This window comes from Rhinolophus ferrumequinum, chromosome 9 (assembly GCF_004115265.2).
Source record: "Rhinolophus ferrumequinum isolate MPI-CBG mRhiFer1 chromosome 9, mRhiFer1_v1.p, whole genome shotgun sequence".
In the NCBI taxonomy this organism is placed as follows: domain Eukaryota; kingdom Metazoa; phylum Chordata; class Mammalia; order Chiroptera; family Rhinolophidae; genus Rhinolophus; species Rhinolophus ferrumequinum.
In genome coordinates, this window is record NC_046292.1 from 8360707 (window position 1) to 8384940 (window position 24234).

The 24234-nt window shown below is 42.2% G+C and overlaps 1 protein-coding gene across 5 annotated transcripts in view; it reads left to right on the forward strand.

The window, feature by feature from the left end:
- Window positions 1-24234, forward strand: part of VPS13D (vacuolar protein sorting 13 homolog D) — a 233615-nt gene that overhangs the window by 22482 nt on the left and 186899 nt on the right. For all 5 annotated transcript variants that reach the window (XR_004423896.1, XM_033114935.1, XM_033114937.1 and 2 more), the window contains exons 13-22: window positions 755-934; window positions 2937-3067; window positions 3954-4029; window positions 4457-4627; window positions 5884-6014; window positions 7233-7365; window positions 9241-11454; window positions 12589-12740; window positions 18224-19255; window positions 23283-23373. Coding sequence is in view for 4 of the 5 variants with exons in the window: in XM_033114935.1 (XP_032970826.1) it covers window positions 755-934; window positions 2937-3067; window positions 3954-4029; window positions 4457-4627; window positions 5884-6014; window positions 7233-7365; window positions 9241-11454; window positions 12589-12740; window positions 18224-19255; window positions 23283-23373 (4311 nt within the window). In the remaining variant the exon portion in view is untranslated. The remainder of the gene's footprint in view (window positions 1-754; window positions 935-2936; window positions 3068-3953; window positions 4030-4456; window positions 4628-5883; window positions 6015-7232; window positions 7366-9240; window positions 11455-12588; window positions 12741-18223; window positions 19256-23282; window positions 23374-24234) is intronic.

Genomic DNA, 24234 nt, shown 5'->3' on the forward strand with positions numbered 1-24234 from the left:
GGGCCTTCACTTTATCCCCCTGGGCTGCAGTGAAGGGAGACTCTTGATTCATAATAATTCGTCCGTTATTTGTGAAACGGCCCATGGTAATTTTCAAATAAAAAAAAAAGTAGACATTTGTAAAACAGTTTGTCTCATGTTCCTAGAGGCAGAGAGAGGATGTTTTGAGAGAGACTTCATTTGCAACTCTCTTACTAAATTTGAATATTAGTACAGTTTCAGGTCAGTCTGAGTGACGGAGATTGTAAATTACTAAATTTGAGCAAGTTCAGAAGCTTTAAACTCTGCCGCTTGAATACCAGTCCAGCACCACTCTTTACACCCGCACTGTCCAGTATGGTATCTGTAGTCACAAATGGCTGTTTCAATTTGAGTTCATTAAAATTAAAGAAAAGAAAAACTCACTTCTTCAGTTGCCCCAGCCACGTGAGCCACATGTGCCAGCGGTGCCCAAAGCCACTCTTGGTTAGTGACCACTGTCTTGGGCAGTGCAGATGCGGACATTTCACTGTATCAGGCAGCTCTGCTTTATGCTGTCCTTTATCATGAATCTTAACGTCCTCCTGGTTTGGTAACAACCTGATAAGAGCCCTTATAAAACAGTCGGGGCTGTTTTACATTAGTGAGTAAAACAGTCCAAGTTCTTTTCTGAAAAGGGGGGAAATAGTTCAACAATGTCACTATGACTGCGATCGGCGTCCCTGCCTGGTTGTGCTCTTTAAAGCGTCCCATGGCGTTTCTTCCTCCCGTTCAGGCACTGAGGAGTTTTTTGACCCCACTGCGGATGCCTCTTGCATGAACACATATACAAAACGAGATCACGTCTTTGCCAAACTGAACTTGCAGTTGCAGCGGGGTACCGTGACTCTGTTACACCAGAAGCCAGGAACGCCTCAAACTGACGAAAGCGCGTTCATGCAGCTCGAGTTTTCAGGTACTGCCCGCAGAGAACCACCTGGTGGTGGTGCTCGCTCCAGGTGCCAGTGTCCACTTGAATCACGTTATTTGAGGTCGTTCTAGACAGTTGCCGTGAACACTGAAATTGTGAATACTGAATCATTGCCCCTGGGGGAGATGCAGGGTCAGGTGCCTGGGAGCCTCTGGTTATAACATTCATCGGCCGATCCATGCGTAACCTTGTTTTATGTGGTTGCATTAAAGACACCTGATTCAGCACATACTGTGGATTCATTAATATCGAACGAATGGCTGACGGTATGATCCTGTTTCCCCGAAAATAAGACCTAGCCGGACCATCGGCTCTAACGTGTCTTTTGGAGTAAAAGTTAATATAAGGGGGCCGGCCCGGTGGCTCAGGCTGTTGGAGCTCCATGCTCCTAACTCCGAAGGCTGCCGGTTCGATTCCCACATGGGCCAGTGGGCTCTCAATCGTAAGGTTTCCAGTTCAATTCTTCGAGTCCCGCAAGGGATGGTGGGCTCTGCCCCCTGCAACTAAGATTGAACACGGCACCTTGAGCTGAGCAGTCCCTGAGCAGTCGCTGAGTTCCCGAATGGCTCAGTTGGTTGGAGCGCGTCCTCTCAACCACAAGGTCGCCGGTTCGACTCCCACAAGGGATGGTGGGCTGCGCCCCCTGCAACTAGCAACGGCAACTGGACGCTGAACCTCACCCTCCACAACTAAGATTGAAAGGACAACAACTTGACTTGGAAAAAAGTCCTGGAAGTACACACTGTTCCCCAATAAAGTCCTGTTCCCCTTCCCCAATAAAAATCTTTAAAAAATAAAAGTTAATATAAGACCTGGTATTATATTATATTATATTAATCATATCATATCATATGTTATATAAGACCTGGTCTTATAGTAAAATAAGACTGGATCTTGTATTAATTTTTGCTCCACAAGACGCATTAGAGCTGATTGTCCGGCTAGGTCTTATTTTTGGGGAAACACGGTATAACTCACGTCTGAGCGAAGCGTGTCTGATACACATATTTTCTCTGTAAGGCACACCACAGCTTTTTGTGCTTAGGAATGCGAGCCAGTACTCCAGCCTGATACTCCGGCCATTTTGAACAATGAAATCCCCAACAAAAAGCACAAAAATGCAAAAAACCTGGCACGAAATAGCCATGAAAAGGGCACTGTGTACAATATGAGAGCTGAAACAAGAAGGCAGAGTGTTCCTTTGTTCAGCCTCTGACAGGAATGTGCACGTCAGGTGACTCTGACTGTTGGCTGCCCTGCCCATGTCCTCGACAGTACCACGAGTATTGGTTTTGGGGCTACAGATTCAGGGAGTAATTAAATTCGCAAATAGGAATCTGCCAGTAATGAGGACTGACTATTTTACTTCTTTTTGTGACTTTGAATTAAAGGTGTATAAATAAATAAATACCTGGCTGTTGGTTTTCACATCTCCCAAATATGTTTGCTTTAGTCCATAAAGTAGTCACGTGTCTGAGGTTTCTCAGTATAGCTTAAAGGCAAATGACCAGAAAAATGCCAGTTTGTTTGACCTTGTAATCTTGAGAGCTGAGGTATTGTAAACTTAGTGTGTGTTAGCAGATTGCTTGAACTTAATTGTAAAGTGCTCTGTTTAAAATTCGTTCTGTTAGGAAGTGTCTAATATTCCTCATATATTTATATAAGTAGGTTTATCTACATAGACAGATATATACCTTGTTTCCCCGAAACTAAGACCGGGTCTTATATTAAGGTTTGCTCCAAAAGACGCATTAGGGCTTATGCTCAGGGGATGTCATCCTGAAAAATCATCCTAGGATTTATTTTCAGGTTAGGTCATAGTTTCGGGGAAACACAGTAGATAGGGATTTTTTGGTTCTAACTTCAAGGAAAAATTGTTCATGCTATCTAATAGTCCTCTGTCAAATAGTATACTTACTGCTCTTAGAACACTTTAGGCTGTCTCGGCATACTATTAATATCAATTCTTACATTTATTGTTTTGTAGATGTGAAACTTCTAGCAGAATCTCTTCCTCGAAGAAATTCCTCCTTGCTGTTAGTCCGGTTGGGTGGACTGTTCCTTCGAGACCTGGCCACAGAAGGGACTATGTTTCCTCTTCTGGTCTTCCCTAATCCAGTACGTACAACAGTGGGCTGGTGAATCCATCTAGGGTGTTGTGAATTCTGGTCTGTTTTAGGCAAGCAATAAGTCATGTTAACTTGATGCATTTTGACATTTGATCATCTTGAGACAGGTGGACTGAATGAAAACAAACTGGAGTTAGATAAGTGTTTTGGACTCGTTGGAGAGCAAATGTTGGTGGAATTTATGGCATTGCCTTCTTCCTCTCCTGTGTTGTAGCCACCATGGACTAGTTTGCTCTGATTTGGAAGAAAATGCCATAAGCACCACTATTTTCTGCATTTCAAGGTCAATGTTTGGAATTCCTCTGTATCTGACAGTCATTTTCATGCGTTCTGACCCTTAGTCTCTCGATAGAAGCTCTCATCTCTCCAGAGTTCCAAAAGAGTACCACATCAAATTATATATATGCTAATTTTTTATATAGAATATCCTTTCTTAATTAGAAGATCTTTGATCTTATCAAATTGGCAAATATATGGTCAGAATAATGGTATATTTAGCCACTTACTCTGCCCATAAATTTTTTTGGGGGGATGTGTGAATTATGGAGAGGGTGGGAGTGCTGAGTGAAAGTTTGAAAAGCTATACACGTTTAATATTCATTTAGTAATCATTCATTAAATGTGCTGAATGCAAAGTAGCACACTGTCAGTACAAAGGAAGAGACGTGGCTTTACTAGGTTGGGAAAAGACACAAACTGGAGGGATCAGGCTGCAAGTCCTCAGTGAGGTGATATCTAATGAGTTCTGATTTGATTGTGCTGAGTGAGAGTGATGCCATAGGGTAAAACAGGAGTGTGTGTGTGTGTGTGTGTGTGTGCGCGGTGACTCATCCTCTCTCCCCCTGACATTGATGCGTTTTGTGTGTGTTTAATAGCAAAAAGAAGTTGGCCGAGTCTCACAGTCCTTTGGTCTCCAAACACCATCTGCAGACAGAAGTGATCGTTACCCTGGTAATTTGTCATATGTTCTTAAAACGAATCCTGAAAAATACGATGATTACAGATCGGTAGTCTTGATCAGCAGTAAAGAGGCGGTGTGTCCTGTTCTGTGCCCAGCGGTTGGCTGTGTGGATCCATGTTTGACTTGGAGGCAGCCTGGAGCTTTCTGTTAACCCGTGTATAACCGGGGCAACCTCCCAGGGCATCCGGATTCTTTGTTTCCCTCATGGGAGCAAATGCAACAACTGGTCTTGAGGTTTCCTGTTGCAATTAAGGGCCAATCCTTGTTGGGTTCTCTATTTTACAAAATGTGCATAAATGTGAACTAATTGGGAAATGAGGAAATGTCATTTCTCCAGAATTCTCCCCGGGTCTATTAAGAATTAGGAGATTGTTCTTTTGTTGTGTTCCATTTTCTTTCTCTGGTTCTTTCCCTTAGCTGTGGACCTAGACGACCCAGTTTTTGAAATGCTGTACGAGAGAAATCCAGTGCACAGCCATTTTGAGAGGCGGCTGAATGTCAGCACGAGGCCCTTGAACATCATATATAATCCCCAGGCCATTAAAAAAGTAGCAGACTTTTTCTACAAGGGAAAGGTTCATACCTCAGGTTAACTTTTTTGTTTGTTTGATCTTGTTTCTTTCTCAAGACATCTTTCCTGTCATTTCTGGTGCTCTCTGGAGAAGGGTTATTACATATTCAGATGACTGGGTAGTAGTAGGAGAGGCCTGCAGAGTGAGTGAATAGGGTTGTCCCTCATTATTGAATCAAAGTAGCGGGTCCCAGGAAAGTCACTTTTCTAAGAGCGATCAGTATCCTTAAATATTTTCTCCTTCTTTGCCTCCATTTAGCAAACATTTTTTAATACTTCCTATTCCATTAGGATGGTGGTTTCCTTGGCTCACCAGTGAATTTAGGAGGCATGTGCAAGAATTTCCTTGTAGACGACATGGGATCAGTGGTCTGTTTTACTTGCTTGGCGTCGCATTAAACCCTGCAGAGTTCATCACTGCCCTCTCCCATGTCATCATTAATTTATTTATGCCTTCCTTTGTTCCCCCAGAAGATTTGAAACAGTAGGTGCAGAAGAGCGTTTGTTGACAGGGAAATTGATAAAACAACATTATTTTGCTAAATGTATCCCTTCCCTCCCTCTTTATAGTAATGAAGCTGTTTTAGTGTTGGGTCCATTGTTTTGAATCTTCATATAAACGGTAGCCATAAATGTCTTGACTTCATTGCTCTATCACTGATCGAATTTAGAAGGCTTTTCCTTCTAAATTCCATTTTCTCTTTCAGTGCAGTATCTTCCTTTTAAGGATTTTGAAATATAGTGGTTTGGAATCTTTCAGACCATGGGTTGAGAAATTCTACTGTGTTTCCCCGAAAATAAGGCCTAGCCGGACAATCAGCTCTAATGTGTCTTTTTGAGCAAAAATTAATATAAGACCTGGTCTTACTTTACTATAAGACCAGGTATGATATGATATAATATTATATAGTATAGGATAGGATAATATACTATAATATAATACAATACAATAATATTACATAAGACCCGGTCTTACAGTAAAGTAAGACGCATTAGAGCTGATTGTCCGGCCAGGTCATATTTTAGGGAAACACGGTAGTAACTTTGGTTCCCTTCCCTCACGTACTGCCTTTCTCCCCACTACTGTCCCTCACCCATTTTTGCTTCTTTCCTGTTACCTTATGTAGTGCCAGGTCAGGCTGGAGTAAGGAACTGTTGTTGTAAAGACTGTTGTTTAGCTTTGGTGGAAATTCTTGTTGAGAACAGATGTTGCAGTTTTTCCTTCCACCCAGCCATTCGAAAATTTTGACTCTTGTATTTCTAATCTTGGCAGGTTTTGGTTATCAGTCTGAACTTGAGTTGAGAGTGGCTGAAGCTGCCCGAAGACAATATAACAAACTGAAGATGCAGACCAAGGCAGAAATCCGACAAACTCTTGATCGTTTGCTAGTGGGCGACTTCATTGTAAGTGGGCATATGTGCACACTCCTGGGGGCAGGGCAAGGGGCAGGCAGTCTTTCTGTCAAGTTCTTTACCTGCTGTAGCTGTGCTTATATCTGTATGCTGATTAAATTAAAAATATGAAATGTTTATCGGCTAGCAAAAAATATGTCCTTTACAGTCAGGGTTTAATGAGTAAAAGACCCCCGTCCCCCCAAAAAAGTGACTGATTAAATCATGTTCCTCCCTTGTACCAAATTTGGTACAAATGTGATCTTTTACAACTGCTCGTATTTATTCCATGTTTTGGACTTGATATTTTGCAAATAAGAGCACCCCCTTTTTACTTACTGTTATCAAAGGAAAAACAACTAGATGGACGCCCAGGTTTTCATTCCAGGGTGTGATGGTCCCTTTGTGATGCTAAGTGACCAGCTGATGCAAGGATGCCATAAACAGGGAGAGCCAAGAAACATCTTAACAGTCCAGCAAAACTTGGTTTCTGACAGTGGCATGAGGTGCCCTGCTGAGGTGCCACCGAAGGGGCAGTTAGAGTGTGGCTTCCTCGGGGCAGTGTGGGCCAGTCGGGAGTGCAGGGAAGGCAGGCAGGTGTGTGTAGTGGGGGAGGGAGCATTACTCCTGTGGTTTGGTTTTGTATGTGACTTTCAACACAAATTACAATTAGTATCCTCTTATCTTAGACAAAGAGGTCTCCTTTTGATAATATGCAAATTAGCTTTCACTACATACCTTGAGATTAATCTTAGTTGCAGGGAAGAACAGGTAACAAATTCATGAATTGTTGTATTTTTAATATTTCAAATATCAAAGCTCATGTTTCTCACTAAGATATTTTGGCATGGAAGTCCTTGGTTACCAATGTCCAATGTCCATGAAGGGAAAAAAAAAAGCTTGAATTTCTATGTTTATTCGAGTTCAGCATTTCTGCAATACTTTAAGGTATTAAGTTCTGTAAATTTAGAAATAAGATATTTCTTAAACCATGGCTCATCAAAGAGCAGACAAACCTCCAAACCAGTAATTTACTAACTTTCCTCCCACATCAGACTTTGCCTGTGCTAATAATGTTTTAAATCCTCAAGCATTTGGCTACTTTTGTTTTAAACTTTCGCTCTATTACCATAGACCATTAAGTCATGCTGTGACACTAGGTGTGGCTTTCAGAAAGGCGTGAGGCAATTGCAGTTATTTGATTAATTGTAGTTTATTTTATTCCTATAGGAGGAGAGTAAGCGGTGGAGTGTGCGACTAGATATTTCTGCCCCTCAAGTGATATTTCCTGATGATTTCAAATTCAAGAATCCTGTGTTAGTTGTTGTGGATCTAGGAAGAATGCTGCTGACAAATACCCAAGGTATAGTGTGAAGTCATGGAAACACATCTTGGTAGATTGATCTGTCCTTCTTTGCTTAATCAAGTAAAGCTTAGGAAAAGGTTTAACGCTTTTAAACTCCAAAGTTCACTTGTTGCTTTTGTAATAATAGCTTTATTAAGATGCTTTTTAAAATGTACAATTCAGTTGTTTTTGCATGTTGATAGAATTGTGCAACTGTCTCTGTTATCTAATTCCAGAACTTTCGTCATCCCCAGAAGAAATTCTACACCCATTAGCAGTCACTCTCTTACCCACTCTCCCAGCCCCTGCCAACCACTAATCTTCCTGTCTCTATGGATTTACCTGTTCTGAACATTTCATAACAGTGGAATCATACAATATGTGGCCTTTTGTGTCCGGCTTCTTTCACTTAGCGTAATGTTTTCAGGGTTTATCCATGTTGTATCGTATATCAGTATTTCATTCCCATTGTACGGATAGACCATCTTTTACTTATCCATTCATCAGTTGATGCACATTTGTGTTGTTTCCACTTTCTAGCTATTAAGAATTATGCTGCTGTGAACATTCACATACAGGCTTTTGTATAGTAGACGTGTATTTTCAGCTTCTTGGGTATACTTCAGGGTGGAATCGCTGGGTCATATGCTGACTTTATGGTCAACATTTGAGGAACTGGCAGATAGTTTTCCAAAATGGATGTACCATTTTACTATCTTATTAGCAATGTATGAGGGTTCCAATTTCTCTACATCTTCGCCAACATGTGTTGCCTTTCTTTTAAATTATAGCCATTTTTATGGGTGTGAAGTAGTATCTCATTGTGGTTTTTGTCTGTCTCATGTGCCATTTCATATTTTAATGAACATCATTTCTCAGAGCTTAATTTCAGGAATAGAGGTTTGATCTATTAAGGGATAATACAGAGACTCCAGTACAAAAAGAGACTCCTGGAAGGTAGTTTCATTACTATTATTAGAACCAAAAAGAAAGTCATTATTTACCTTGAGTTGGTAGGGAAGAAAGAGAGGATTCATGGGGTTAGAGAGATTGAGGAAGTTTATCAAATAATCTCAACTTTATTTCACTTCACTGAAAAGACCCAAAAGAGGAGAAGAGGGTAGAGGATTTGAGCAGGAGTGGGAAAGTTTGGTGCTAAAGGGACTGTTAAAAGGGAATGAGATTGGGAGAAAAGGATCATGCAGCTCTAGAAAGCACGTGCTTAAATTTATAAAATACAAACATGGAACAGAAACATAGGTGACCAAAGCCAGTGGTGTGTTTTTGTAGTTGTCTCAGCCCCGCTCAGCTGTAAAGGAGGGGGGCGGCTAAGAGCATGGACTCGGCTAGAACATGGCGTACTGAGCAGTTACTGCCTGCCCAGCGCTAACCTAGCACTTGGGTGCTAGAGTAAGACAGAGTAGAGAGTATGGTGTTGAGTAAGACAGAGGAGACCTCTGCTCTGGTGGAGCATTCTAGTGGGGGGAACAAAATGAACACATAGACAAATACGGGAAAAAGTAAACAAGTAATTATGGAGAGTGATGTGGCAAAGGTTGATGATAGCAGCTCATGGCAGTGTAGCTCCGACGGGGGGAAGCAGTTTTGGACAACAGGTAGTTCGTTTTTGCACCCTGACCTGTGTTCCTATGTCAGCAGGTCTCCATCTTTTCTCATGTTCATAGACTTTCTCTTTGTGTTTTGATTGCAAAATTAATAGTTAAGTTCACACTGAATAAATGGTAAGTACAGAATATCATGCTTAGAGTTTTCATCCATTTATTTTCTCAAATTGGAGTTGGTCGATTCTTTACTTTTCTTGATTAGTGCATTAAAGGAAAGAGGCAGGCAAGAGCAGACATAGACTTTGAATCTTCTCTTTTTTACCCGCAGATGACTCCAAGAGGAAAAGTGGGGATGGGTCCACATCTGAAGACAATCAGTTTAGTGATGATGAGTATAAGACCCCTCTAGCCACACCGCCCAACACCCCGCCCCCCGAGACAAGCAGCAGTAACGGGGAGAAAACACCTTCGTTTTCTGGAGTTGAGTTCAGTGAAGAGCAGCTCCAAGCACATTTGTTGAGCACGAAGATGTATGAGAGGTACTCCCTGTCCTTCATGGACCTCCAGATCATGGTTGGACACGTGAAGGACAATTGGAAGCATGTCCAGGATATTGACGTGGGGCCAACCCACGTGGTCGAGAAATTCAACGTTCATCTACAGTTAGAACGCCGATTGATTTATACTTCAGACCCCAAGTTCCCTGGAGCCGTGCTCTCAGGCAACCTGCCAGACTTAAAAATCCACATCAATGAAGATAAAATATGTGCCCTAAAGAATTGCTTTGCCCTCCTCACCACCCCAGAAATGAAGACTTCCGACACTCAGATTAAAGAGAAGATTTTCCCCGAAGGTGGTCAGCGGGGAAGTTTGCAAGACTCCGTCATGAACTTAACCCAGAGCATCGTGATGTTGGAGCAGCATACCCGGGAGGTTCTGGTGGAGTCACAGCTCCTCCTGGCTGAGTTTAAAGTGAACTGTATGCAACTTGGTGTGGAGAGCAATGGCCGGTACATTTCTGTGCTCAAGGTATTTGGTACCAACGCTCACTTTGTGAAGAGGCCTTACGATGCTGAAGTCTCCCTAACTGTCCATGGTTTACTCCTGGTGGACACCATGCAGACATATGGTGCTGATTTTGACCTTTTGATGGCTTCACATAAGAACTTGAGCTTCGATATCCCAACAGGAAGCCTCCGGGATAGCAGGGCCCAGTCTCCTGTCTCTGGATCCAGTGCGGTTCACTTCACTCCTGCTGCCACGCCGAACGACCGATCAGCTACTAGCGTTTCACTGGACAGAATTCTCACCAAAGAACAAGAGTCCCTCATTAAATTGGAATATCAGTTTGTAAGTTCAGAGTGCCCGTCGATGAATTTGGATAGCTCTCTTCAGGTGATTTCATTGCAGGTGAATAATTTGGATATTATCCTAAATCCAGAGACAATCGTGGAGCTGATTGGTTTTCTTCAAAAATCCTTTCCCAAGGACAAAGATGATGTGAGTCCTCAGCCTTTAATGACTGATTTTGAAAAAAGCTTTTGGGAAGAAGGAACTTATCAATCTACATATGAACAAAACACTGAGGTTGCAGTAGAAATCCACAGGCTTAATTTACTGCTCCTTCGGACAGTGGGAATGGCAAATGGAGAGAAATATGGCAGGAAAATTGCAACTGCAAGTATAGGTGGCACCAAAGTTAACGTCTCAATGGGTAGCACATTTGACGTGAATGGTTCTCTTGGCTGTTTGCAGCTTATGGATTTGACACAAGATAATGTTAAGAACCAGTATGTTGTCAGCATTGGGAATTCCATAGGCTATGAAAATATCATCAGCGATATTGGCTACTTTGAATCTGTATTTGTCAGAATGGAAGATGCAGCCCTCAACGAAGCTTTGAGTTTCACATTTGTTGAGAAGTCTAAACAGGAATGTTTTCTCAACCTCAAGATGGCTTCCTTGCATTATAACCACTCTGCTAAATTTTTGAAGGAGTTGACAATGTCCATGGATGAACTGGAAGAAAATTTTCGAAGTATGCTGAAAAGCGCAGCCACCAAAGTGACCACAGTCCTAGCTACCAAGACAGCTGAGTACAGTGAGATGGTATCACTCTTTGAAACTCCAAGGAAGACACGGGAATCCTTTATCTTGGAAGAAAATGAAATATATGGATTCGGCCTCGCTCCCTCTCATTCCGACACTGTAAAGCTAATCTTGAACATCAACATTGAATCGCCAGTTGTTTCTATCCCTCGGAAGCCTGGGAGCCCTGAGTTGCTGGTAGGCCACTTGGGACAGATATTCATCCAGAATTTTGTGGCAGGAGACGATCAATCCAGAAGTGACCGTCTGCAGGTGGAAATCAAAGACATTAAGTTATATTCTTTGAATTGTACCCAGTTGGCAGGCAGAGAGGGTCCTGGGTCTGACGTAAGTCGGGCATCTTGCCCTCCTTCTGGGTCTGCCAGTGTGAATAGTCAAGAGGAAGCTCATTTCACCCGACATGATTTCTTTGAATCTTTGCATAGAGGTCAAGGTGAGGAGCATCAATCACGTCTCATTTTGTTTCAAATTCCAAACCCAGCTCGTGTGTAGTTTGCTTAAAACAACGACAAAAACCTTTTCTTTTAGAATTATCCCCAGTAATATTTAAGACATCATAATGGAATTTTAATAGATGGTTTCACATTAGCTTGGTATGTTTTTAACTTTTTTCACTGAGTGCCATATTTGGAAATTTCTTTTTAAGTGTCCCTCTTTGAAATTGGGTGAGTGCTCATGCATAGGGATTTTTCAGTGAGTGGATTCTGTTAAAGACTATTACTTAATTTGGTTAAATACATTTGATTTTTCAATTCCTAAGCTGTAGATCTTTCCTGGTTAAATATTGTAGTCCAGACAGCTGGCAGGATTGACATCAATGGAATATGAAGTTTAGTCAGTGGATGTTATGTTCTCCTTTTAATATTCTGCCACCTTTTGTAATGGGTTGGTACAGGGCTCTAGGAATAACATACCTGTCTTTGGGTTCTCGATCTGATATGTTAAAACCTGACGGACGGTTCACTCTGTTCCTGCTTGGCGTCCCTCAGAAATCAGGGCCGCCCTGGAGCAGAGCTTTATTTATTGGCTAAGAAATGAATACCTTTGAGAACTTCTCCTCTAGCTTCTCAAATGTTAATTCACTGACTCATTTACGTACTTACCAAGTGATTGCTTTCTCTGCTTGGGATAAAAGTCGTTCACTTAGAACCTTATATTGTCCTGGATTCTGATTTAGGCCCGTTGAGAGGAATCAATCTGTATCTGAAAGCTGGGTAAGGATGAGCAATTTGATTTAGAAACCGCCAGCTTGGGAGACTAAGAGAAACTTAATGTAGACCCTGGCCTGGATTAATGTTTTCCATATCATACTTTGAAGCCACCAAATGGAGCATGTCAGGAAAATATTGTTTTTTTTTGTGTATATATTCATCTTGTGCCTCTGCTCACTACGAGTTTTGGTCTTGGGATAGTCATCAAAGTTTGTACTCAATCGTGGACCTCGTGGTCTAAGAGGAGTAACTCATGGGCTCTATGTTACGTAGCCTGCATGTTACCAGCAATTGTGCAGTAAATGTACAGTAAATGTTGGTGTGTTCAGAATGTCCTTTCCCCTCTCTCACGCCAGCCTTTCACATCCTGAACAACACCACTATTCAGTTTAAACTGGAGAAGATCCCTATAGAGAGAGAATCAGAGCTGACTTTCTCCCTTAGTCCAGATGATCTGGGAACTTCTAGCATCATGAAGATCGAAGGCAAATTTGTCAATCCAGTTCAGGTAAGCACCTTACTGATTCTCATGTCAAGACAGTTGAAGTCACATATTTATTTTATATTTATGTTATATGCATTTGTATTTTGTTATGTATGTAAACTGTTCAAAGAGATATCATTAATGCGTGTTACTGATAACTTGTTCCATGGAGTAAACATGTCCTTTTATCGTGTCCTTTTATCACTGGGGAATCAGTCTTGTTAGCCTTCTTCAGTGGAGGAGGGGTGAGTTACACAGAGGAAGAGGGCAGACCCTTAATTCCATTGCCATTGAGAAACGAGGAAAATTACTGCTTAAGTAGTCAGTGTCTCTTTCCCAGGAGGACATAATTCTTGTCACACTTTGACAAACTTGGCCCGTCCTATAAAACAATCTGATTATCTGAGCTGTTGACAGATTCTTTCAAAGGAGAATTAGTCTTGCCCTCTTTGAAATGAGATTGGCCAGAATAGGAATTTGTGTGTGTGTGTGTGTGTGTGCGCGCGCGCGCGCACGTGCACGTACGCGTGCGTACACGTCATCCCTCTTCCTTTAAAAGTGTCGTTTTTCTTTCACAGGGACAAGGGCAAAGAACATAACATAAAATAGCAAAGCCAGGCAGGATCTTAGGACACTGGACTGTTGGGCAGTAATTGATCACTAGTCTGTCTGGCAGCTGCTCTGGGGTAATATCAGAGTGCTCTTAACAGAACTGTGTACCTTTTGACATCAGTGGTTCCTGGATATGGGTCTCTGGGTGAGAGAACTTTCCCCAAAGCTTTCCCAAAGAATTTTTCACCTTCAATGTAGCACATAATGTGAATTCTGTTGGATTCCACTGACATAGTCTTATGGTTGACTTAATACTGTTTTTGATAAAAAAATTACTTAAAATAATTAAAAAGAATTCTTTAAGTTATCGATCATTGATATTTAATAATTAATAATTTAACTCAGTAACTTAAATAATTTAAAGTATTTTATTGTGAAAAAACTTTAAACATACACAAAAGTGATGGAACAGTCTAATGAACCTTACATATCCATCACTCAGATTTTTTTTTTCCCATTACTCAGATTTTAAGGCAAACGCCGGGCTTCATGCCATTTTTACCACACTCGAATACTGCTGTTCTCATGCTTTACAAAATTAACGAGGATTCCTTGGTGTCATCTAAATTTTAATCCATTTTCTGATTTCAGAAACATTTTCGATTGTTTCAAAAATGTCTTTTAACTTTTTTCATATTTTTAATAACTTTATTTTTCAATTATGGTTGACATATAGTATATTAGTTCCAACTATACAACATAGTGATTAGACATTTATATAACTTGTGAGGTAATCCCCCTGATAAATCTGGTACCCACCTGACAACATACATAGTTATTACAATATTTTTGACTATATATTCCTTAGACTGTACTTTATATCCCCATGACTATTTTGTAACTACCAATTTATACTTCTTAATCCCTTTCCCTTTTCCTCTCATCTTCCCAATCCCTCTCCCATCTGGCAACCCTCAAAATGTTCTCTGTATCTTTGAGTTTGTTTCTATTTTGTTTGTTTCTTTTATTCTTTAGATTCTACATATAAGTGACATCATATGGCATTGTCTTTGTCTGACTTACTCTACTCATCATAATACCCTCTAGGTCCATCCATGCTGTTGTAGATGGCAAAATTTCATTCTTTTTTATGGTTGAGGAGTAGTCTATTGTATATATGTCCACCTCTTCTTTATCCATTCATCCATAGATGGAAACCCAAGTTTCTTCCATATCCTGGCTATTGTAAACAATGCTGCAATGAACATAGGGATGCACATGTCCCTTTGCAGTCGTGTTTTGGGTTTCTTTGGATAAATTCCCAGAAGTGGGATTACTGGGTCCTTCTTTGTTTCTTGTTATAGCCTTTGTTTTAAAGGCATTTTTGTGTGGTATAAGTATTGCTACCTCAGTTTTTTATTTTCCGTTTCCATTTTCATGAAATATCTTTTTGTATTCCGTTACTTTCAGTCTGTGGATGTCTTTTGATCTGAAGGGAGTGTTTTGTAAGCAGCATATGTAAGGGTCTTGATTTCTTACCCATTCAGACACCCTATATCTTTTGGACATTTTAACCCATTTACATTTAAAGTAATTATTGCTAGATATGTAGTTACTGCCATTTTATTATTCATATATATATTTTTTTCTTCTTCTTCTTCTTAAAGAAGTCCCTTTAACCTTTCTTTTAATGCTGGTTTGGTGGTGATAAATGCTTTAGCTTTTTCTTGTTTGGGAAGCTATTTATTTTTCATTTCTAAACGATAGTTTTGCTGGGTAGAGTAATCTTGCTGTAGATACCTCTTTGGGTTCATCCTATGTGGGACTCTGTGCTTCCTGGGCTTGTATATATATTTTTTTTGCCAGGTTAGGGAAATTTTCCATCATTATTTTTTTAAATACGTTTTCAATTCTTTACTTTCTTCTCCTTCTGGTACCCCTGTTATGTGAATGTTGGTAAGCTTGATATTGTCCCAGAGGCCCCTTAAACTCTCCTCACTTTTTTGAATTCTTTTTTCTTTTTGCTCTTCTGATTGGGTGTTTTCTGCTACCTTATCTTCTAAATTGCTGATTCTATCCTCTGCTTCATCTAATCTACTGTTGATTCCCTCTAATGTACTTTTTATTTCAGTTACTGTATTCTTCATTTCTGACTGGTTCTTTTTTATGTTTTCTATCTCCATTTCTGAGTTTCCTACCTCTTGTAGTTCTCACTGAGATAATGAGCATCCTTATAATCAGTATTTTGAACTCTGCATCTGGTAGATTACTTGTCTCCATTTTGCTTAGTTCTTTTTCTGGAGCTTTGTTCTGTTCTTTCATTTGGGACGTGTTTCTTTGTCTCTCCATTTTGGCTGCCTCCCAGTGTTTCTTTCTATGTATTAGGTAGGGCTGCTATGACTCCCAGTCTTAGTTGAGTGGCCATATGTAGTAGGTGTCCTGGGGCGCCCAGTGGTGCATTCTCCCTGGTCACCAGAGCCGGGTGCTCCACGTATGTCCCTTGTGTGGGTTGTGTGTGCCCTCCTGTTGTAATTGAGCTTTGGTTGCTGTTTGCATGTCAGTGGTTGAGATAGACCCTCCTCAGGCTGATGTGTTGTGAGGACTAGCCATGACTACATGGCTAGTGGGAGAGCTGTTGTTGCAGGGCTGACCCACAGAGCAGGATTCACTTTAGTGGGCATCTGGTGCCTGCCCAGTCTGCCCTTTGGGTGTGTCATGCATTGAGGCAGCTGAGTGGTGCTCTGGCTTTGAGTTGGCCACCAGGCATGCTGGTCCCATGACCTCTTGGTAGGGGCCCCGCCATAGCCCAAGTTTAGTGTGTGCCCTGCCTGGGGCTCCCTGGAATGAGCCACAAAGCAATCTGCAGATGGCTGCCATCAGTGCTGTGCGTGGAGGTGCCTGGGAGAGGCTAAGCTGTGAACCAAGGCCAGCTGCTACTAGTGCCGGGCTTGGGGCTACTCAGCAAGAGATACAGGGCATGCAGAGGCCAGATACTTGCCTGGTTTTTGTGAACCTTTGAGAGATTTTAGGAACATACACGGTATGATCCAAGATAAGCCACTTGTATGGAAAAGCCACTGGAAGCAGTTTGAATGGGCCTGGAAGTGGGTAGGGCAGGGTCTCGGACTCACCAGGGCGGGGCAAACTTTGTAGCTACATTGATGGAGACTCAGAGATAGCAGCCACTTGCATTTCCTGGGAGGGCCAAAGGCTCAACAACGGAACAATGAATTCTGCCAGCACTTCTGTCTGGGAGAAAGCTGTCCCTCCAGCCCTCATCCCGAGGCCAGACAATTTAGTTCCTCCCCGTATGTCCCTGGCGCCTTTGCACCTGCTGCCCTAGTGCTGAAGCTCAGAGCCAGTCAATCTGTCAGCGAGTAAGTTCGTGCATGGTCCCTTTAAGAGGATCACCTGGGACTGCAGCTACCCTCCATCTCACTCAGCCACAGTCTCCGCTGGTTTTCACAGCCAGAAGTTATGGGGACTTCTCTTCCTGGCACTGGAACCCTGGGCTGGGAGCCTGACATAGGGGTGGGACCCCTCGCTCCTCAGGGGGGACCTCTGCAGCTGAGATAGCCCTCCCTATTTTTAACCGCCACACACGGGGTGCGACCAGCCCATTTCACATCACCACTCCTCCTACCAACCTCGAACGTGGCTTCTCCTGTATGTCCTTAGTTGTAGGACTTCTGTTCAGCTAGACTTCAGGCGATTCTCAGTACTGGTTCTGTAGTTTGGTTGTAATTTTGATGTGGTCGTGAGATGATGTAAGCACAGCATTTACTTATTCCTCCACCTTGACGGGAAAGCCAATGTCTTTTCACTTTTGGTTTGTTCGAATCAGGATCCAAAGAAAGTCCATGCATTGTATTTATGTGATACATCTTGTGGGTCTCTATTAACTTAGTTTTCCCCTCATTTTTTACCCTATGCCCTTATTTTGTTGTGAAAACCAGGTCAGCTCTCTTGTAGAATGTCCCACATTCTGGATTAGGCTGTTTGTTTGTGGTGTCACTTAACTTGTTCCCCCACATTCGCTGTAAACTGTAACTTTACAGGTTTAATTGGATTCACGTTCTTTTTTGGTTTTTTTGGGGGGCAGGGGCAGACACTTCAAAAGGTAGTGCTGTGTACTTCATATCGCGTTGTGTCAGGAGGCCTGTGATGTCTAGTTGTCTCTTTGTTGGTGATGCTAAAATTGGTGATTGCATTCAAGTGGCCGGAACCTGATCCCTCCATTGAAAAATTCTCTGTCAATCATTCCTAGAAGGGCTTATTCCACCGATGAACTGGGACGGGATAAATTATTTAATTAGGGGTTACAAAATGGTCACTTTTTAATTCTATCATTTTTATATCGGTTTGGAATTCCTGTGTTAAAAATTGCCCTTAAGTAAATAAAAAACTTGACTGAAAATGTTTTTAGTAAGAAATTGTAATTGAAAACAAAGTAAGGGAGAAAGGAAACATGAGTAATCTTGGATCATCCTTATTATCATTAAAAAGTACTGTCTGTTTGTCTAGCTCACTAAACATAGGTTGTTATACTAATTGGTGATGGCCTGTGAGTTTTAGAACCAATGGTCTTATTTCTCAGCCCTGTAGTGTAACCACGTTAGACTTTTGGCCATGTTCCCTTCAATTTCTGCAGTTGTCTTTGTGGGGTTAGAGTGACTTTGCTGACTCAGGCCTATGATCAGTGGTACTTATTGAACATTTATTGTGTCTAGATTATTCTGTGAGGTACCAGGGGAGGGCCTTGTGAATAGACATGGGTTAGAGAGAGGTAAGGACAGAAAAGAAACAGGAGACGGTCCTTGCTATCCAGTAATTTATAATCACTCAGGGGAAACCCATACAAATCAGCTTTGGAAATCTGTCGGCAGTGTAGCCGAGTGCAATTCATGCAATTCATGATAGTAGCGGAATAACTGAGTTTTTCTCTTTGCATACAGGTGGTGTTAGCAAAGCATGTGTATGAGCAGGTGTTACAAACGCTGGATACTCTCGTGTATAGTGAAGATCTCAATCAGTTTCCAGGCAGTGCCCCCTCCTCACCTTGCCCTAATTCTCCTCTGCCTTCCCTCAGTACCTGTGGAGAGCCTTCCATTGAAAGGAAGGAGAATGGATTGTTCAGCCACTCCAGCCTTTCTAACTCTTCTCAAAAGTCCTTGTCTGTGAAGGAAGTGAAATCCTTTACCCAGATTCAAGCCAACTTTTGTATATCAGAGCTTCAAGTTCAGCTAAGTGGAGATCTGACTTTGGGGGCCCAGGGGCTTGTGAGCTTAAAGTTTCAGGATTTTGAGGTGGAATTCAGTAAAGACCATCCTCAGACTCTCTCCATTCAGATCGCCCTGCGCTCTCTGCTGATGGAAGACTTACTGGAGAAGAATCCAGATTCCAAATATAAGAACCTGATGGTGTCTCGGGGCGCCCCTAAGCCTTCTAGTTTAGCACAGAAAGAATACCTTTCTCAGTCTTGCCCTTCAGTGTCCAATGTAGAGTATCCTGATATGCCTCGGTCTCTCCCTTCTCACGTGGAGGAAGCACCCAATGTCTTTCAGCTGTATCAAAGACCCACCTCGGCATCCCGGAAGAAGCCCAAGGAAGTCCAGGATCAGGACTGTCCCTTGACCCCACCACCTTCTCCAACAGTAGATGAGCCCAGGATATTCGCTGGAAAGAGTAAATTTGATGATTCCTTGGTCCACATCAATATATTCCTGGTAGATAAGAAGCATCCCGAATTTTCTTCCATTTATAACCGCGTGAACCGAAGCATCGATGTTGATTTTAACTGCTTGGACGTGCTCATCACGCTGCAGACCTGGGTTGTGATACTAGATTTCTTTGGAATTGGCTCCACTGCAGACAACCATGCAATGAAGGTGCCGCCTGAGGACCCTCTGCAAAACGTGAGGTCGGAGTCAAACGCTGTACCAGAGTCTGAACTTCAGGACCCAGTTAACACCAAGCTGGATCTCAAGGTATCAGTTCCCTTTCACTCCTTGAAGTTCTAAGAATGCATTTTGGTTTGTTTATTTGAATGCTGTCTTTCTACATTTACTCTAAAAACTAGGTCTTATTGGCAGGGGAGCTATGTAGTCTTCTAGATGTAGGTTACCAAAGGGTAGACGTTACTATCTGACAAAGGTTTTTGTGTAAATTCCGTCTGGAGGCAGGGAAAATAAATGGCTTAAGTAACTTTTTGTCTTTCCTTTGGGTTGTACTGTATAATTCAGTTGGTTACTTAGCTTCTCTGAGCCTCAGTTTCCTCATCTTCCATCATCTAAGGAAGATAAGTACATGAGGTAATGTGTGTAAGGCACCCTGCAAAGTGTCTAGTACATAGTAGGTCCTTTACAATGTGGCTTTTATCATCATCTCCCCACACACTCAGAACATTTCTGGCCTTTCATTGAGGGCAACAATACAGCTGTAAGGAATGAAGTCTCAAAAGTCAGACTGCCTGGGTTGGAAGCCTGGCACTTTTGTTATTCACAAAATACAGCTATTTGGCCCTGGGCAAATTTTTTAACCTCTTTTTCCCTCCATTTTCTCATCAATAATCTGAGGGTGTTAAATGGTGCCTATGCCATCGGGTTGCTGCAAGGATTCAATGAGGTAATATAAGTAAGGCCCTTTGCACAGTGTGCATGGCTTGAAATAAGAGTTCAGTGAATGATAGCTATTACTATTTTTACTATTACATGGATCGCCATACTTGTAACTTGTCCTTGGTACTCATTGCAAATGTTTAAAAACACAGGAAGACAGCATTTGAATTTAAGGCTGTTCTGCTCTGTGTCATCAAACAGTGAGGTGTGGCAGTATTACATTTAAGGACCAGTTGGTGGTACATCGCTGTAGCTAGTACCAGCCCTGGGCCCTGGGCCCCTGCTAGCGGCTGGTTACATTTGTGTGCGTCGAGGATGAAGTTCTCCCTGGACGCATCTTAGCATGAGTGGACTTGCGTTTGCTGATGGGGAGAAGTCAGGGAGGAGAACCATGTTTTATTTAGTTGCTCTTTTCTTATTTTCTTAGCTGGCAGTAGGCTTCAGTCCTCGGGAAAGGCGAGAGCTCTCTGAAGAGTTGGGCATGAACCAGTTTTACCCCTCAGTGTGACTGGATGCCTTTGCAGAACTCTGTGGCCTCTGGTACCTTGTTTAGCAAGATGAACGGCACCTGGAGAGGCTTCCCTCATTCCTTTGGACTCCACGTGTTCGTGACTGTCACGTTGTTCTTTGGTGCCCCTAGTAACTACCTGCCTTAGGAACCCTTTCGTGTTCGGTGTGGAGCGCTTCTAGGGGCTTTGCGTAGATGGATGTAGCTGGTTTCACAAGAGAACAAGACTAGATAAATGCCCCTCAACAATGCACTTTTTTAGAGTAAGAATTTTTGAGAACATTTTTATCACGAAGATTTTCAAACACATCACAAATAGAATAGTATAATGAACCCCCATATTCCCAAGCCTGTGAGATTCATCACATTTACTTTATTCCTTTTTCACCTCTTTGCTGATGTATTTTTTTATTTATTTATTTTTTTATTTTTAATTTATTGGGGTGACAATTGTTAGTAGAATTACATAGATTTCAGTTGTGCAATTCTGTATCACATCATCCATAAATCACACTGTGTGTTCACCACCCAGAGTCATTGCTGATGTATTTTAAAGCAAGTTCCACGTATATCATTGCACCTCTATGTACTTCAGTATTCATTTCTAAAAAATACAGACTTTTCTTTTTATAACCACAATGCATTGTCACATCTAAATTAACAAGAGTTTCTTGGTACTACTTAACACCCACCAGTCCATACTTGGATTTCCCTGATTGTCTCAAAATGCCCATTTCCTGGTGCATTGTAGAGGAATGAATGGTTTAAGAAACTTCATGTCTTTCCTTTGATCTCCACAATTCAGTGGAATACTTTGCTTTTTCGCGCCGTAGTTTCCTCCTCTACAACATGAGGAGCATTCAGTAAAATGCCATGAATGCTGGGAATGGAGATCCAGGTGCGGTTCACACATTGCATTTGCTGTCTTGTTTCTTAAATCTCCGTTAATTAAGTCAGCCTTTCTCCCCTTTATTTCCCCCATGCAATTGACTTGGAGAAACTGGGTTAGCGTGCTGTACTGTCCCACGGTCCAGATTTGTCTGTTTCCTTGGGGTGCCATTTGACTTCTTTTATCTTCTAATTTTAGAGATGGAAGTTAGTTTCAGACACTTGGTCAGATTCAAGTTCAACTCTTGGGTAAAAGCATTTCTTACATGGTGCTGAGTGCATCCTGTAGCATTACGTCAGGAGTGTACAACATCTGGTTGTCCCACTTTTAGTGACGCCAAGATTCATGCTAAGATAGTGGTTCAGGTGGTGACAGCTGGATTCCTCCAAATGAAGCATTTTTAGACCCAGTGTATGTTATTTTGGTGATTAAGTGACCAGAGGGTTTATATTTCCCCCTTAACGATTATCTCATTCCCTTGAGATCCTTTTGTGGTCTGTGTCAAAAAGCTTATTGCAAGGGGACCTCTGTGGCTCTGGAGCGTCCCCTAAGCGCATTGCTCCGTCTGCAGTTATCACCCCTTTTTTCCCTGCCTTCTTCTACAAGTGTTTTTCCTTCTTTCCTCATCTCATTTTCTTTCTTTCCCCCATCTTTTTTTCCCCTAATCATTTATTCATCCAACATTTCTGGGCACCTACTTTGTGGTCGGCACTGAAGATTAAGGGGTTAGCACGGCACGGTCTCAGCCATTCGGGAGCAGTGAGTGTGAACTGAGGTTTGAACTTCCGCGTGCTCCTTCATTGTCCCCAGTGATGGCACTCAGACGTGCCTGCCTCAACACATCCTAGACGTACACGTCCTTTGAATATTTCAGATAACAATATTACAATACAGAATTTATTTATTACAAAGAATGTTATTCCTAAGACAGAAGATTTTGACTTTCTTTTGTTTTCACTTGTTCTTGGAAAGAATGTCTTTTTTTTTTTTTTTTTTTTTAAATTGGGGAACAGTGTGTACTTCCAGGCCTTTTTTCCAAGTCAAGTTGTTGTCCTTTCAGTCTTAGTTGTGGAGGGCGCAGCTCAGTTCCAGGTCCAGTTGCCGTTGTTAGTTGCAGGGGGCACAGCCCACCATCCCTTGCGGGAGTCAAACCAGTAACCTTTGTGGTTGAGAGGACATGCTCCAACCAACAGCCATCCGGGAGGCAGCTCAGCTCAAGGTGCCGTGTTCAATCTTAGTTGCAGGGGGCAGAGCCCACCATCCCTTGTGGGACTTGAGGAATTGAACTGGCAACCTTGTGGTTGAGAGCCCACTGGCCCGTGTGGGAATCAAACCAGCAGCCTTCGGAGTTAGGAGCATGGAGCTCTAACCGCCTGAGCCACCAGGCCGGCCCCAAGTCATTGTTTTCAATCTAGTTGTGGAGGGCCCATGTGGGAATCGAACCGGCAACCTTGGGGTTATGAGCACTGCGCTCTAACTAACCAACTCAGCCACCCGGCCGCCCTGGAAAGAAAATCTTTGACTGTGGTTCCTAGATGAAGTCCCAATAGTCAACAGGGGCTTCAATTAAGTATTTGTCCAAAGACATTAAGCAGGATTCTAAATTACATGTATCATTTTGTTTTGACAGATTTCTTAGTGTGAGACTTAATGAACCTCTATGAGTGATGACAGAAGAGTGCAATATTAAAGATAAATGCAAAAATGAGAAAAATTGTTTCATAATGTAAAACATTTCACTAACAGAGCCTAGACAAGGCAAACATAGATGAAGACACCACAGGACCTGGGTTTTAGATTGCGCAGTTGAGTTCTTTTTTCATCAGCTCCTTCCTTAGATTTGACTGGCTAAAGAAAGCTGAAATGAGATTGGCATCCACAAAAGCTTCAGATCTCCTGAGCCTCTCTGTGTCTTCCTTGATTTTTGTTCTGCTGTTTGCCTGAAAGTTGCCCTGTTTTCTGCAGTAATATTTGCCTTGCTCTGTCTTCTGTGTTCTTAGGTTCACTCGCTCTCTCTCGTGCTGAATAAGACCACCAGTGAGCTTGCGAAAGCGAATGTGTCCAAATTAGTGGCACACCTAGAAATGATTGGTAAGTGGGGAAAAATCAAACTTGCAAAATCTGGTAAGAATTTCAACATCTTGCTCACAAATCGCTTTGTCCTCACATGCTAAGTAAGGTGTGGAGGCAGTGGCTTGATTGTGGTTGTTGGTCTGGCCGTGACTTGTGGTGGCGTTTCCCAGATACCGGCCTATGGAGCAGAATCGTCTGGACAGGTTGTTAAAAACGCAGGTGTCTGGCGCACCCCACCCCATCCCAGGAATCCGATTCAGTAGGTCGGCATGGGGCCCTGGGACCTGTGTTTTTAACTATCTGGGTGACGATCTGATTTTGTTTTTCCAAATTGGGACATTTTTGAGAGTGGAAGGGGGCATTATTAATAATTACACCTGGGAAATGATCATATGCTGATTAACACCTGGCATATAACAAGGCTGTGTCTGGGAGACCAGGGCATGTGCTCACTGTTGATATAAAGTGGGGGAGCCCCTAGTAGGGGCCATGGTTTTAAGCAGGAGGAGATGGCAGCACACCTGGCCTTCTTTCTACTGGGACTCGGTGGAAATTCTGAGGAGAACACAAGTGATCCACTGTATCAAGTTCTAAACCGTAGGGGTTTATGAAGTGAATAAAATGCCGTTCCTTCCTGAAGGAACAGGTAACGAAATATGGAAGATTACAAAGCTCACATGTGGACTGTAGTTAGAAACAAGAATGTCCTTTGGGGAAGAACTGAACTGAAAGTGAGGTTTGTATACCTGCTATAAATTACTTTATAAATGCTTCCTAGAAGAGAGAGATCTTTCACATTGGAGAAGCTTGGGTATTGTTGCCAGAGGACATTAAGAATCCAAAATAAGTATGTGTCTTTGATTCACTGGGAGATGACCC